The sequence below is a fragment of the Antedon mediterranea genome, chromosome 9 (assembly GCF_964355755.1).
Source record: "Antedon mediterranea chromosome 9, ecAntMedi1.1, whole genome shotgun sequence".
Taxonomy (NCBI): domain Eukaryota; kingdom Metazoa; phylum Echinodermata; class Crinoidea; order Comatulida; family Antedonidae; genus Antedon; species Antedon mediterranea.
The window spans coordinates 14,773,968-14,787,309 of record NC_092678.1 but is presented as its reverse complement, the minus strand read 5'-3'; the positions used below and the strand labels follow the sequence as shown (position 1 = coordinate 14,787,309).

General features: G+C 29.4%; 1 protein-coding gene and 1 long non-coding RNA gene across 2 annotated transcripts; both read right to left on the bottom strand.

The window, feature by feature from the left end:
• Positions 1-228: 228 nt before the first annotated feature.
• LOC140059245 (uncharacterized) lies at positions 229-2,718 on the bottom strand. Its single transcript, XR_011847160.1, has 4 exons — positions 2,459-2,718; positions 1,746-1,903; positions 1,284-1,368; positions 229-727 (listed from the first exon to the last, which is right to left on the bottom strand). It is a non-coding gene; the product is annotated as an uncharacterized lncRNA (long non-coding RNA).
• A 3,195-nt stretch (positions 2,719-5,913) lies between these two features.
• On the bottom strand, positions 5,914-12,418 carry LOC140058211 (uncharacterized). Its single transcript, XM_072103774.1, has 9 exons — positions 12,341-12,418; positions 11,711-11,815; positions 9,726-9,810; positions 9,418-9,583; positions 8,076-8,176; positions 7,729-7,791; positions 6,908-7,014; positions 6,102-6,191; positions 5,914-5,934 (listed from the first exon to the last, which is right to left on the bottom strand). The coding sequence occupies exons 1-9, from the start codon at positions 12,416-12,418 to the stop codon at positions 5,914-5,916; spliced, it is 816 nt and encodes a 271-aa protein (XP_071959875.1).
• Positions 12,419-13,342: the final 924 nt, after the last annotated feature.

The following is a 13,342-nucleotide window of genomic DNA, read 5'->3' as shown; positions in this document are numbered from 1 at the left end:
ACCAGTAAATGTTTACTTATTTTAAGAAAAGTATTGCTTGAAACAAGAATTCTATCAAATTAAAATTCGTAAATTCTTACTTATATTGGGAAAAAAATTGCTTGAAACAAGAATTCTATAAAATATAAATCATTAAAAATTTATTTTAAGAACGATAAATGAATACTCATTTTAAGTAATATTTTACTTAAACAAATAAATTCAAGAATGTTATTAAACATAATATTAACAATACTGTTATTTTCATTAAGAACTACAATTTACATGACATTAGGTACAATAATATATACAACTTCTTTAAAACAAACTTGTTTTTATTAATAATAAAATGCCATCAAAAGAAAACTTAAAAACATTAAAATGGTAAAATACAAATTTCGTAAAATTCTTCTCCCGCACCTGGGCTTTAAACTATTAGGTGTCTTTAAATTTATTAATGTATACTAATGATGATTCAACAGCCTTTGTCAAGTGTACAGGTGTGTTTTCATCACAAATCACTAACTGTTAATGGATAGTGAGGCCTACTTCTTTTCATTTTGGATAATCGAAATCCAGAAGGTAAAAAGTGGAGAGGAGAGTAACTAGAGCCTCATCTAATTTTGCTTTCTTTGTAGTTAGAATTGTTTGCTAAACTTTAATGTAGGCCATTTCTGTGTCCAAAAGCAATACCGGCATATTACCTGATCGGCGTGAAGACCAGGATTCTGGATCTTTATTCATGTTCCTAAAAATGAAAAGAGATTAATATAGTTTTAGTTATTACTGTATTTAAAATATGTGTAACATCATCAACTAATTGGGTACGGTGTGGTTTTAGAGTCCTATATCTGGGGCGGTAAACACAAAAACATGACGCAATATTAGAACGGTGGTAAGAATAATTTTACATTATAAGACATAAGGGTGGGTGGAATATGCATTTGAACTTTTTAATCACAAACTTTGCCCTGTTTATACCGATCCCAAAGACAGGCCTGGCTGTATCTATTATTTTTAGTTAAATTATTAGGGTCTAAATTTATTTTTAATATTACTATTTAGGAAGACAATACGCAAAACGGTGCTCAATCCTGATTGATGTTTTTATTCCGTATCAATGTTTATAATAACAATCATACAATTAAATGTAAATTTTGTTTAATTGTTTGATTTTAATAAATTATTGTAAACATAGTATATACCTCGAATTTTAAGCTAAGATAAATTTGATTTTAAAAAAACACTTTTTTTTAATGTACATAATGTTACTTGTATTTTAAATTTTAAAAAACACTAAATACCTTCAAGGTCGGCAGACTTTTTTTGATGAGTTTTTCCCAACAAATATGTTTGACAGATTTGACAACATATGGGTTATCTTTGAACCTAACCAAAAATAACAAATTGAAAACATTATATTATATAAATTTATTTAAATGAGTGGAATAATGTATGGACATAAACTTGATATACTGTAGCTCAAATTTTTAATAATGTAGCCTACAGTTTTGTAGGTGGTCAATGTAAAAGGAAGGGGAAAGGGTGGGCTGGCCAGGAGAGCATTAATATGTCAAAAATTAATATTCATAAGTCATTTATTTAATTTTAGTTGTCAAAGGTAGGAGTGCATGACACTAGCTTGAGTCGAACCAAGCTGTTAAAAATACGTACACAATATGTACACGTATTTTCCTCACTACCATTGGTCCATTATAAAACTATTTATGAATAGATAAAAGTACAAAAACATACACTGTACTTACCAGATGGAGGACTGGTGTTTCTCTTTAAAATACCAAAATAAACTATATTATTCTCTTCTTTGGAAAAATTTGCTAAGCACTTTTTTAAAAAGCTTTCTTTTGTATTTCATTCCTCTTTGCCTAGTAATAATTAGTATCCTTCGAAGTTCTTCAATTACCTAACAAATAATTTAAGATATTGTAAATAACACAGTTTTTTAAAAAGAAATTTAATATAACAATTTTAGTTATGCAGTACGTATGTTTTTTGTTTGTTTTTTTAGTATGTTTTTTTTAAATTTAGAGTTAAAAACATAAAGTTTCAATATCGATGTGATCACTTCGGGGATTACTTAGTGTGTACAATTAATTAAATATAAAGAAGTGTTTTTAAATGTCATTATATTTCTCATTGGAATATGTGTATATAAAACAGTATAATCCTTCGTAGATATTTCATGGCTACATTACAAAATAACTGTTACATTATAATTGTATTATCTATTATTAGGCCTTCCTTATACCTAGCTGAAATAGGTCCGACAATATTTGTCCCCTCTGTCAATGTCTGAACTAAAATGCTAAGCTAAACCTATACACCTGTCCGTCAGTACAGGCATAGTAGGCTAGCCTAGACTTACTAGTTCCAGGCCTACAGTATTACTAACTAGGAAGGAGCCTAGGCTAGGCCTAGACTGCTGGCAGATTAAAATATAATTATTAGGCCTACGAACCTGTTAAAATGTTGGCCACTTCTTCATCTATTTCTCGGATCTTCAACAAAGCGTCTTCCTTCGACATTATATTAGACTAATCTTACTAGGCCTATTGAAGCATTTAATATATAAATTGCGATGAAAGGTGTCTTTTACTTACAAACTCTAGATTTTGAATGATTACTTTAAAAAACCGTTGGCCATGATCCCGCCGGGAGCTAGGTCATCGACCACACACAGTGTTGTTTTTCAACTATAACCAAAAATTTATCGCTGGCCTTTTACCCAGAATGTATAAGGTCATTATACTGCTCAACGTTAAAGCATGGAGGTATAAACCTCCATGGTGGTTAAAGCAAATCTGTAAAACGTCTGGACTAACAGTAATACGACAGACAATAATAATGACACATGTTTGTTGCAGTCCGAAAAAAAGCGATAAGTTGGTGCCAGTAAACTGAAGTAGGTACAGTATTTGCTACCCTATTTGCTAAGGCATTATAATTCAATTCATGGAAATACTCCGAATTTTCGAGTAACATGTGGAATTGGTGGTTCGCTGTCTGCCCGGCAAGCTTTGGAATTTACAATTCGTTTTACAAGCATGTCATAAGACGCCATTTTAAGGACGAGTATAACAATCGGCAACCTCCTGCAGTTGACGATGGAAACATCAGTAATAAGTATGCCTGGAGAAAACGAGGATGCCAATTGAGGATGAAGTAGAACTAGGCCTAGACTAGGAGACTGACGAAGTTAATGAAGAAAAAAACTATTATAACGGGGATGATTTATCAACTGACGATAGTAGTAGTGATAATTCTAGTATTGTTATACTGTTAATGATTGTTTAATATTAATTATCTTGTTGATGCTCAGCAAGAAGGCCTACTAACTAGAGGATGAACAAGCAGATAATAGTATAAAAAATGCTGATTTCTTTCTACTAAAATTAAAGGAGAGAAACAAGATTCCACAGGTAAGCCATTTTGCTTTAAAATTACAACAATTATGCATTTTAAACTATTTTTTATTAGAGAAATACGTCTATTTCCTAGGCCTTGCTGGTACTGTTATATACAGGACTATTAGCTATAGTAACTATAGGACTTGGGTACTAGGCCTAGGCCTAGGCATTATACACTCTAAGTTTATGTTGCATTTTTTTGTGACCAATTTCATTGTTACAAATAACATTTTTTTTGTTAGGCTGCATAGCTCCCCAACTAAAGCACAACTTAGTTTTTAAACATATTAAAACTTGAATATAAAAAATATTAAATCAATATTATTTTCTTTAGGTGGTTGCAGTGCAATCGATTATTCAAAGCACGAACAGTTTGATTACCCAGATTCTTTCATCAGTTGAAACTGAAGTGCTAACTGCTCTACCGTTGTGTGAATATAAGGATATTGACAATCTATTTTAAGTAAAACATTTCTCAAAATAAGTATTTTTAAGAATATTAAAATAGAATTGACTTCAATTCAAGCAAAAATAGTCTTGATAGGATATAGTATGATATTGACTTCTTATCTTACAGTAAGTAAAACATTTCTCAAAATAAGTATTTTTTAAAATATTGCGATTCTCAATTTAAGCAAAAATAGTCTTGATAAGATAGTATGATATTGACTTCTTATTTTAAGTAAAACATTTCTCAAAATAAGTATTTTAAAGAATATTGCGAATCTTGATTCAAGTAAAAATAGTCTTGATAAGATAGTATGATATTGACTTCTTATTTTAAGTAAAACATTTCTCAAAATCAGAATATTGCGAATCTGAATTCAAGCAAAAATAGTCTTGATAGGATAGTATGATATTGACTTCTTATTTTAAGTAAAACATTTTTCAAAATAAGTATTTTTTTAAATATTGCGAATCTCAATTTAAGCAAAAATAGTCTTGATAAGATACTGTAGTATGATATTGACTTCTTATTTTAAGTAAAACATTTCTCGAAATAAGTATTTTTAAGAATATTGCGAATCTTGATTCAAGTAAAAATAGTCTTGATAAGATAGTATGATATTGACTTCTTATTTTAAGTAAAACATTTCTCAAAATAAGTATTTTTAAAAATATTGCGAATCTCAATTTAAGCAAAAATAGTCTTGATAATATAGTATGATATTGACTTCTTATTTTAAGTAAAACATTTCTCAAAATAAGTATTTTAAAGAATATTGCGAATCTTGATTCAAGTAAAAATAGTCTTGATAAGATACAGTAGTATGATATTGACTTCTTATTTTAAGTAAAACATTTCTCAAAATCAGAATATTGCGAATCTGAATTCAAGCAAAAATAGTCTTGATAGGATAGTATGATATTGACTTCTTATTTTAAGTAAAACATTTTTCAAAATAAGTATTTTTTAAAATATTGCGAATCTCAATTTAAGCAAAAATAGTCTTGATAAGATAGTATGATATTGACTTCTTATTTTAAGTAAAACATTTCTCGAAATAAGTATTTTTTAGAATATTGCGAATCTTGATTCAAGTAAAAATACTCTTGATAAGATAGTATGATATTGACTTCTTATTTTAAGTAAAACATTTCTCAAAATAAGTATTTTTAAAAATATTGCGAATCTCAATTTAAGCAAAAATAGTCTTGATAAGATAGTATGATATTGACTTCTTATTTTAAGTAAAACATTTCTCAAAATAAGTATTTTTAAGAAAATTGCGAAACCTAATTTAAGAAACTTTGTCTTACCTAGAAAAATATTTATTGTTTTAAGTAATTTTTAGAATTCATCAATCTTGATTTAAGAAAAATTATTCTTGATAGGGATAAATATAATATTGATTTCTTATTTTAAGTAAAATACTTTTCAAATTAAGTATTTTCTAATCTTGTTTTAAGCAAAACTATTCTTAATAAGAAGAGAATGATTTTGACTTCTTATTTTAAGTAAAATATTTCTTGTAATAAGCATTTTCAAGAATATTGCGAATCTTGATTCAAGTAAAAATAATCTTGATAAGGGTAGTGTGAAATTGACTTCTTATTTTAAGTAAAATATTTCTCAAAACAAGTATTTTCAAGACTATTGCGAAACCTAATTTAAGAAACTTTGTCTTACCTAGAAAAATATTGATTGTTTTAAGTAATTTTTATAATTCATCAATCTTGATTTAAGAAAAATTATTCTTGATAGGGATAAATATAATATAGATTTCTTATTTTAAGTAAAATACTTTTCAAATTAAGTATTTTCAAATCTTGTTTTAAGCAAAACTATTCTTAATAAGAAGAGAATGATATTGACTTCTTATTTTAAGTAAAATATTTCTTGTAATAAGCATTTTCAAGAATATTGCAAAACTTAATTTAAGAAAATGTGTCTTTTCTAGAAAATTATTTCTTGTTTTAAGTAATTTTAAATCTTGACAAGAAAAAAAATACTTATTTTAAGAATTTTTTCTTAAAACAAGATTTTTTTTTCTTGCTTAGAATTTCAAATTTTGCTGTGTGGACCCTAAAATAAAATGTAGGTACAATTAAACAAAATGTAGGTACAATTAAAAAAAAATTAATGTAATATACTATATTAGTATATATTTTTTATGTAATAAAATATTTTGTTTACTAAGAGAAACAATTAATAATATTAATAATTGAAGTTTAAAATAATGTTGAACTTACAACTGCTGGATCTCGTGGATTAGCTGGTTCATCCAAGTTATCCAAAGCATTAAATTCAACACAGTACGATGCTGTATTTGTGAGGAAAAACTAAACCAAAAACAGATATAAGGTGGTTATTATGATGGATAGATATTTTCTATTGGAAGAGAGTCTTTTATTATAATTAGTGACATTTAGTAGGCCTAAGCTTACATCGTAGTAGGCATACTGCACATTGAAGCGAGTATGTCAATACTAATGTTAAATCAGAACGCTACATAATTATATTCCTTTTTATTCCTTTTTTTAAGAATATAAGGAGGAAAATAATTACAGTTTAACACCATTGCGTATAAGAATGTGGACTGCAAGTTCTTCGTAGTATATAATACTATTATTAAACAATGTTTTAAAGACATATTACAAATTAATATACACGTGCGTGTCAAGAACATGGTGCAAGCAATGATAATTATAATAAAACACTACTCATAATTGTAATGTTAATGTAATATTAGATAGATGTCTGGGCAACTCTATTGAGATGAAGCCATCTTCGCTTGTTTAACAAGTGGGGGGAAAACAATATACTGTAAATCGAGAAAAATATTATTAGAATATAATTGTTTTAAAATTATTAAAATGCAATATAGGCCCTACATACCAATTCCACTACCACTGCTACTACCAATTTCACTGCCACTGTCACGTCCACTACAACCACCACCACCATCATCACCACTAACACTATCACTACTACATTAATATATCTATGCAATTATCAGATCATATTCTGCCAATAAACAACATATTGATAGGCATACCCTATGCGTTATGTAGTAGTCCAATTGACCAGCGTAGTCCCATATGCTAGTTATTTCATTTGGAATATTCACAGAATCACCTCCAATTGGGTAGCTTTGGTTGTCCTCTATTAGAAAATAAAATAAAATAAAAGTATTTATAGATTGCCGAATATCGACCATTTTGACCAAGTACTATTTTAAACGACACAGACGCCTACGTTTACGTTTTTAACTTATACATAGAATACCAAACAACAACAACATATGAGAGGCAGTATTGTCTGGCCATGTACTGTCAACATTGCATTTCATATTTACATAGTACATTATAATGTAATCAGCGTCAAGCTAGTACTATGGTCTGGCCTAGGCCTAGGCCTGTTAGTATTAGGATTGTTTGGTCGTTTGTGGACATACATAACACTAAAGTACGTGTGTTTATAAAATCCATATAAATATAACATTTACTATAATATTATTAAAAACCAAATGTTACTGTTTTAATCAATGTGAATGAAATGTGGGCCTTTCCTAGAGGGCTACCTTTTATTTGATTCAACTGACTGGAATCTATTTAGATGTTATATAAAACAAGTAATGAATGTTATATTCGTGTAATGGTACAAATAATGGCATTTGGTGAATGATGAAAGGTTAAATATCAACTCGGCGTTGCCTCGTTGATATATAACATCATTCACCTCATGCCATTATTTGTACAATTACACTAATAGACATTCATTATTTGTATAATAGGTCCGTTAAAAAAATATGAAGGATAAATGATTTATTTCAATTGTTAAAAAGCGTTATATAATTTGTTTTGCTGTATTACATACCTAACTCCTTATCAACCCTTTGTTTTATTACATGTTCACGCATTTTCCTGGTTAGCTCGGAATCTGTACAAAAATAGCAATTGGTTAAAACAATATGTATACAAATCATTATGCTGGTTGGAGTTTATGGAAAACACTGAATTTCATTTAATCGGTATCAATGTGTAATAACATTATTTTAAACATTACATATAACATCGTGCCTATTCCACAACTCTAGAGTAAGACTATAAAAAAACTCTACTTGTCAGTACTACAATCACAGATATTAATTCCACGTTTCGCTTGGCATCACATGACGGCAGAAACTCGATTTTCTACTCTACAGGTAGTTACACAAATCTTACCGTCGTGTTCATCTTTAATCCTCTTCCATTCGCTCTTACTATTTGATTGAAACACTGTCCTTGTAACGATACCGTCTGTGGATGGTTCGTCGGGATTGAATCTATGTTAACAATATGATGGTGAGGTAAAATGGTTAAATTAGTATTAGTATTTACATCAAATATATATGTGGGGATTAATCTAATCATGTGATAATTAAATACTGCCCCATATAGGTGTTGCTGTCCCCTATAATTGTAACAGTCTTTTTCAAATGATTTGCTTTCTTTTGTATTCATGAACCGGTAAAGGAAGCAGATAGTTTTGTCTCTTACTTAATTAAAGATCTGATTAAAAGGTAATTACTTTACTTTATACATATATTACTTTGTTATACATTTATAAGATTCTGTTATGTTTAAGAAACATTAATGTTGTATTTTAAGATGATTGCATTCATAGGCCTAGACATTTGTTTTGGGTTAACCTTGACTCATGGAATGTGCAGTTAGGAAGCCTATTGAATAGTATTGTGTTACAATCTTTGAACTAGGATTTTATGCCATATAATGTTATAATATATACTTTTGTGATAAACCTTCTTTGTATTAACAAAATATGTTTAGATAGATTTAGTAATGTTTAGTTTATAGAAGATAGTTTCTAGTTAACAGTTTGTATAAAATAGTTCATCCTACAGTTCACACTTGATTAATTTGTATACACGAGGCTACCATGTTCGTGGTAGATCGTCATGTAGTGCGCCCTCTATTTATCATACAAAATGGCTGCGCCCATGGATTTGTTATTGTTTATATATTTTACACAAACCTAAGATTATAACTCCTTGATTCAATGAATAGACTAAGTTTAGTATTCAAATAGTGTGAGTAAATTCCAACATGCATTTATTCTAGTAATATAATAGTAATATTCAGGCACTTATGTTGCAATTGTGTAGGTAATTAATTAGGTATTTGTATACTCTAACAAAGTATACAGAGGCTGTTTAGGTAGACGTGCCGTTTGATGTAATAGTCGCAGTCGTCAGAGAGAATCATTTTTATTAGAGTCGCCTGTTAAGTTGAGGTCGTTACTAAGAATTGGATTGTATTTTAGAATATTATTTACTTTTGTTTCTCATTGTATTTATTTTGTGGTTTTCAGGACCATACTGATCTCTATTGTTATGCTAAAAACAAATTAAAACCAAATACACCACCGGACCGTGGTAAAAGTGAGAAAAGGCGTGTTTTTCCTTTTGTGTTGTCGTCCACATCCTTACATATAATTAAAAATACACTGATAATTATTTCAATACTAAAATGTATATGTATACGTAAATAATTTGCATTTAGTTACCTTTCTTTAAGCATGGCCTTTACACAGCTAGTCTTACCAGCACCTTCCTTCCCAAGAAACATACATCTCGAATTCACAACTGCAATTTTACCATCTTTAAGTTCATTTTTATATATTTTGATAGCCTGTTTACCCCTGGCAAATATTTCAGGAGGAACCAACAATTCTAATATTAAAATATAAAAAATACGCATAACATACATACATTCACATTCATGGTTTTATGTAAACATTATGAATAACATTTGTTTCAGAATTCAAATATTTGTTGCTAATTTCATGTTAAAAACTTTAATATAATAGCTTACTGTCAAAATACTCTAAAATCATGCATTTTTCTTTTTGTTCTATCTGCGTATTTTCTTCTAAAACAGATACTGCTGTTTTTCCTTCCTATAAACATAAAAGTGTTTTAAGTATTGCTAATAGTAGAAATATTTGTTTATAAACCGATTTAGAAATCAAAGAAACAATATGTCTATGGAATCAGACATATATAAAACCCCAATTGTAGTAAGTGAGTGCAAACAACAAGCAAATCAAATGAACATTTTTGTAGACACATCATAAGTAAATTCTAAATTAAGCATAGAGCTTCTAAGAAAATACTGTACCGCAATACAAGGTACACTATTTCATAGTAATTGTAAACCCCATTCTGAAATTCAAATATTGATTTAAATGTATTCATCAAAAGGAAATCGCAAACTCAAAATTATGGTAAACTTAAATAAATTAAAAACAACAAATATACATATGTAAAACATTCTAGTTAGTATTTACACTAACTAACAAACAATTCCGTATCCAGTGGTATTTATTACAATATTGCAAATCATGTATATTTACAACCATATATACACAATACATTACTTTCTTCATGACTATTCCGATTTAAATGACATAAAGGGAGATACGGAAATTCACCACAGGAGTGTGTATGTTTATGTGGCCGTATTATAAAAGGATTATTAAACGTAAAAAATATCAGTACCACAAACCATGAATATTATTGGAACCTATACGAAAATTAGTATTGTGGTAAGGAGATGTTGAGCGTAATGCAAGATGCAATAATATGAGATAGTTGTAATTTAAAGTAGTATTCGTACTAGAATAGAAACGTTTGAATATTCCGCGACCTGTTCGTCCCTTCATAATTCATTCGTGTCCTTTTTGATTATTTGGATGCTATTGTTGTAAGTTACATCACACCAAAACATTACATTTTTCAATGGGGTCAAAACCAGATAAAGGAACATAATTTTCGCCAGTGACAGGATATCTCCCATCCTTTCAATGTGTAGCTCCGCGTAAGCCCGATAATAATTAACTATCATTACCGTACACTATATACTAGTTAATTTAAACATAGTAAACAATCAGTGAATAGGTTTTAAAAGCTAAATATCTCCAGATAAACTTAAAATTGAGTGCATCCTTCAATGCAAAATAACTGTGCCCTCAAATGTGGTAATAACTCAGGCAATAATAAACTACGTATCTTCAAAGGGAACTAATTTACGCAATAAAGTTATACGGTAGTATTTATAATTAATGTTAACAAAATGATTTTGTTTTTAACTGTATTTGAAATTAAGTTTAAAGTAACATTTAATGAAAGGAATGTTTGTACTAGTATTGTGTACATGCATGGCGCATGGGCGACGTAGTCAATTTGCTAGAATTTGGATTATATGTTTTTGAAGAAACAAAACAACTATTATTCAAATGACTAATTATTCATGCTGTGTGGTGTTTCAGTCCTTTAAAGAAATTATGATCATGGAATTTATACATACAGGTTATTGTAGCAAATAGTTATAGTTAGATTATGATAAATAATACACAAACAGATTGAAATAAAGGTTTTGCTGGTGCATATGTTGTGGACGAAGACTGAATTATGTCAATTGTCTGTGCATTTCTTTATTTTGAAATGTTAATGAAAGGTAAAGAAAAATCCAAGAAAAGAAAAAAGAAATCATAATTGTGTAGTTTAGGTTAATGTGAACAAGGCTTTCTGTCATTATTCTAAATTCAACAAATTTATAATGACGTGTCCACATAAAACTATTTAAAAAATTAATAATTTCATTGCTCAATAAACCAATCTCACAATAATTGTAGGAACTTGTTTAATTACTACTAAATAATTATTGCAGCAAGTAATTCTAAATAGCTCAATCAATTTTAATATGATATAAAATAAAGTAGAAAAGATGATATGTTGCGGTGCAGATCATACGTACGATAGTTGAAGTCATATAAATTATTTCTAGACCTATATTACCTTATTTAGTGCTGTTACGGATGCACCTTGCTTCGTGAGATAATCTACTACTTCTAAGTTAGGTTCATTTGAACGCATGTATTCATGCAGCGGGGTGTTTCCGTCCTATAGAGAAAAAAATATTATAACGAAGTTTATACATACAGTGTATTGCAGCAAATAATTATAATTAGGTAATGAACACCTCCAGAAAGATTTTGAACGCATTGAGTCAGATGCCTCTCATCCTCTCCACAAAGTGATCATAGACCAACTTAATCCAAGTGGTATATTGAGGCTCCTCAGTGTGAAAACAAATCGATATGCCAAATCATTTATTCCCTCAGGTATCATCCAGTACAACAGAAAGTTAAGAAGATAATTTTATCTTGTATTTTTTGATGTTTTTATATGAATGGTTTTATGCTATATTTGTTTTTATTGTGTTTTCTTGTTATTATGACGAGCAATGAATTTCTTTTTTGAGGATCAATAAAAGTTATCTTATCTTATCTTATCTTATGATAAATAATACACAAAGAAGTTGAAATAAAAGGTTTTGCTTGTGAATATGATGTGAACGTAGACCGAATTATATCAATATTATCTGCGCATTCCCTTATTTTGCAATGATCTTTAGCCCATTATTACCTTATTTAGTGCTGTTACGGATGCACCTTGCTTCGTGAGATAGTCTACTACTTCTAATGTAGGTTCATTTGCACGCATGTATTCATGCAGCAGGGTGTTACCATCCTTTATAGAAATAATAATCATGAAGCTTATTCAAACAGTGTATTGCAGCAAATAATTATAGTTAGATAGGCCTAATGATAAACATTACACAAAGAAATTGAAATAAAACATTATTCTTGTGCATATCATGTGAACGTAGGCCAAATACCGTATTTTTTTTTTTACATGACAAAAGGTCAACATTCGTGTTTTTATTTTCTGTCGCTGTCAGCTGTTTTACACACGTGTATATATATATTCGGCGAAAATGTGGAGCGAAGACGTCACAGTTTTACTAAATAATTTTGTGTGGGGAAGCTAAAATGTCTGGCCAACTAAAAGGTAATAAAAGGGACAACCACATTTATAAAGACATTTCTAAAAAAATAAAGCAGGAGTATGGAATAGACTTGTCTCCAAAGCAAGTAAACTCAAAGCTGAAGAGCCTGCGAAAGCAGTACAACATGGCAAAATACAATAACTCGGGGAGGGAACGAATTAATTGTCCCCATTACGATGTTTTCTGTGCTCTCACAACATATCTATCACTAGGGCTAGGCTGTTGAAAGTGAGACGTAAAACTTCCTTTATTGCGACTTTTAATTATCGATCAAATAAATGAATGGCAAATTGGGTAAAAAAGATGAAATTTAACACGACCACCCAAGAAGTATTGTTAGCAGAAACGGGGTACTAAAAAATACGGTATAAAAAATACCGTATTTTATACCGTATTTTTATACCGTATTTTGAGCAGTTGCAGCAGAAACAGGCCCTGTAAATACGTATTAACATTTGTGGTCGCCATTGAATTTACTGTGATTGTGGGTACTGTTAGATGTATAAAACAATCATGTACAAATAAACGTATTACTGTGAGTGTAGGCCCTACTGTTATATAGAACGTACAATATACAA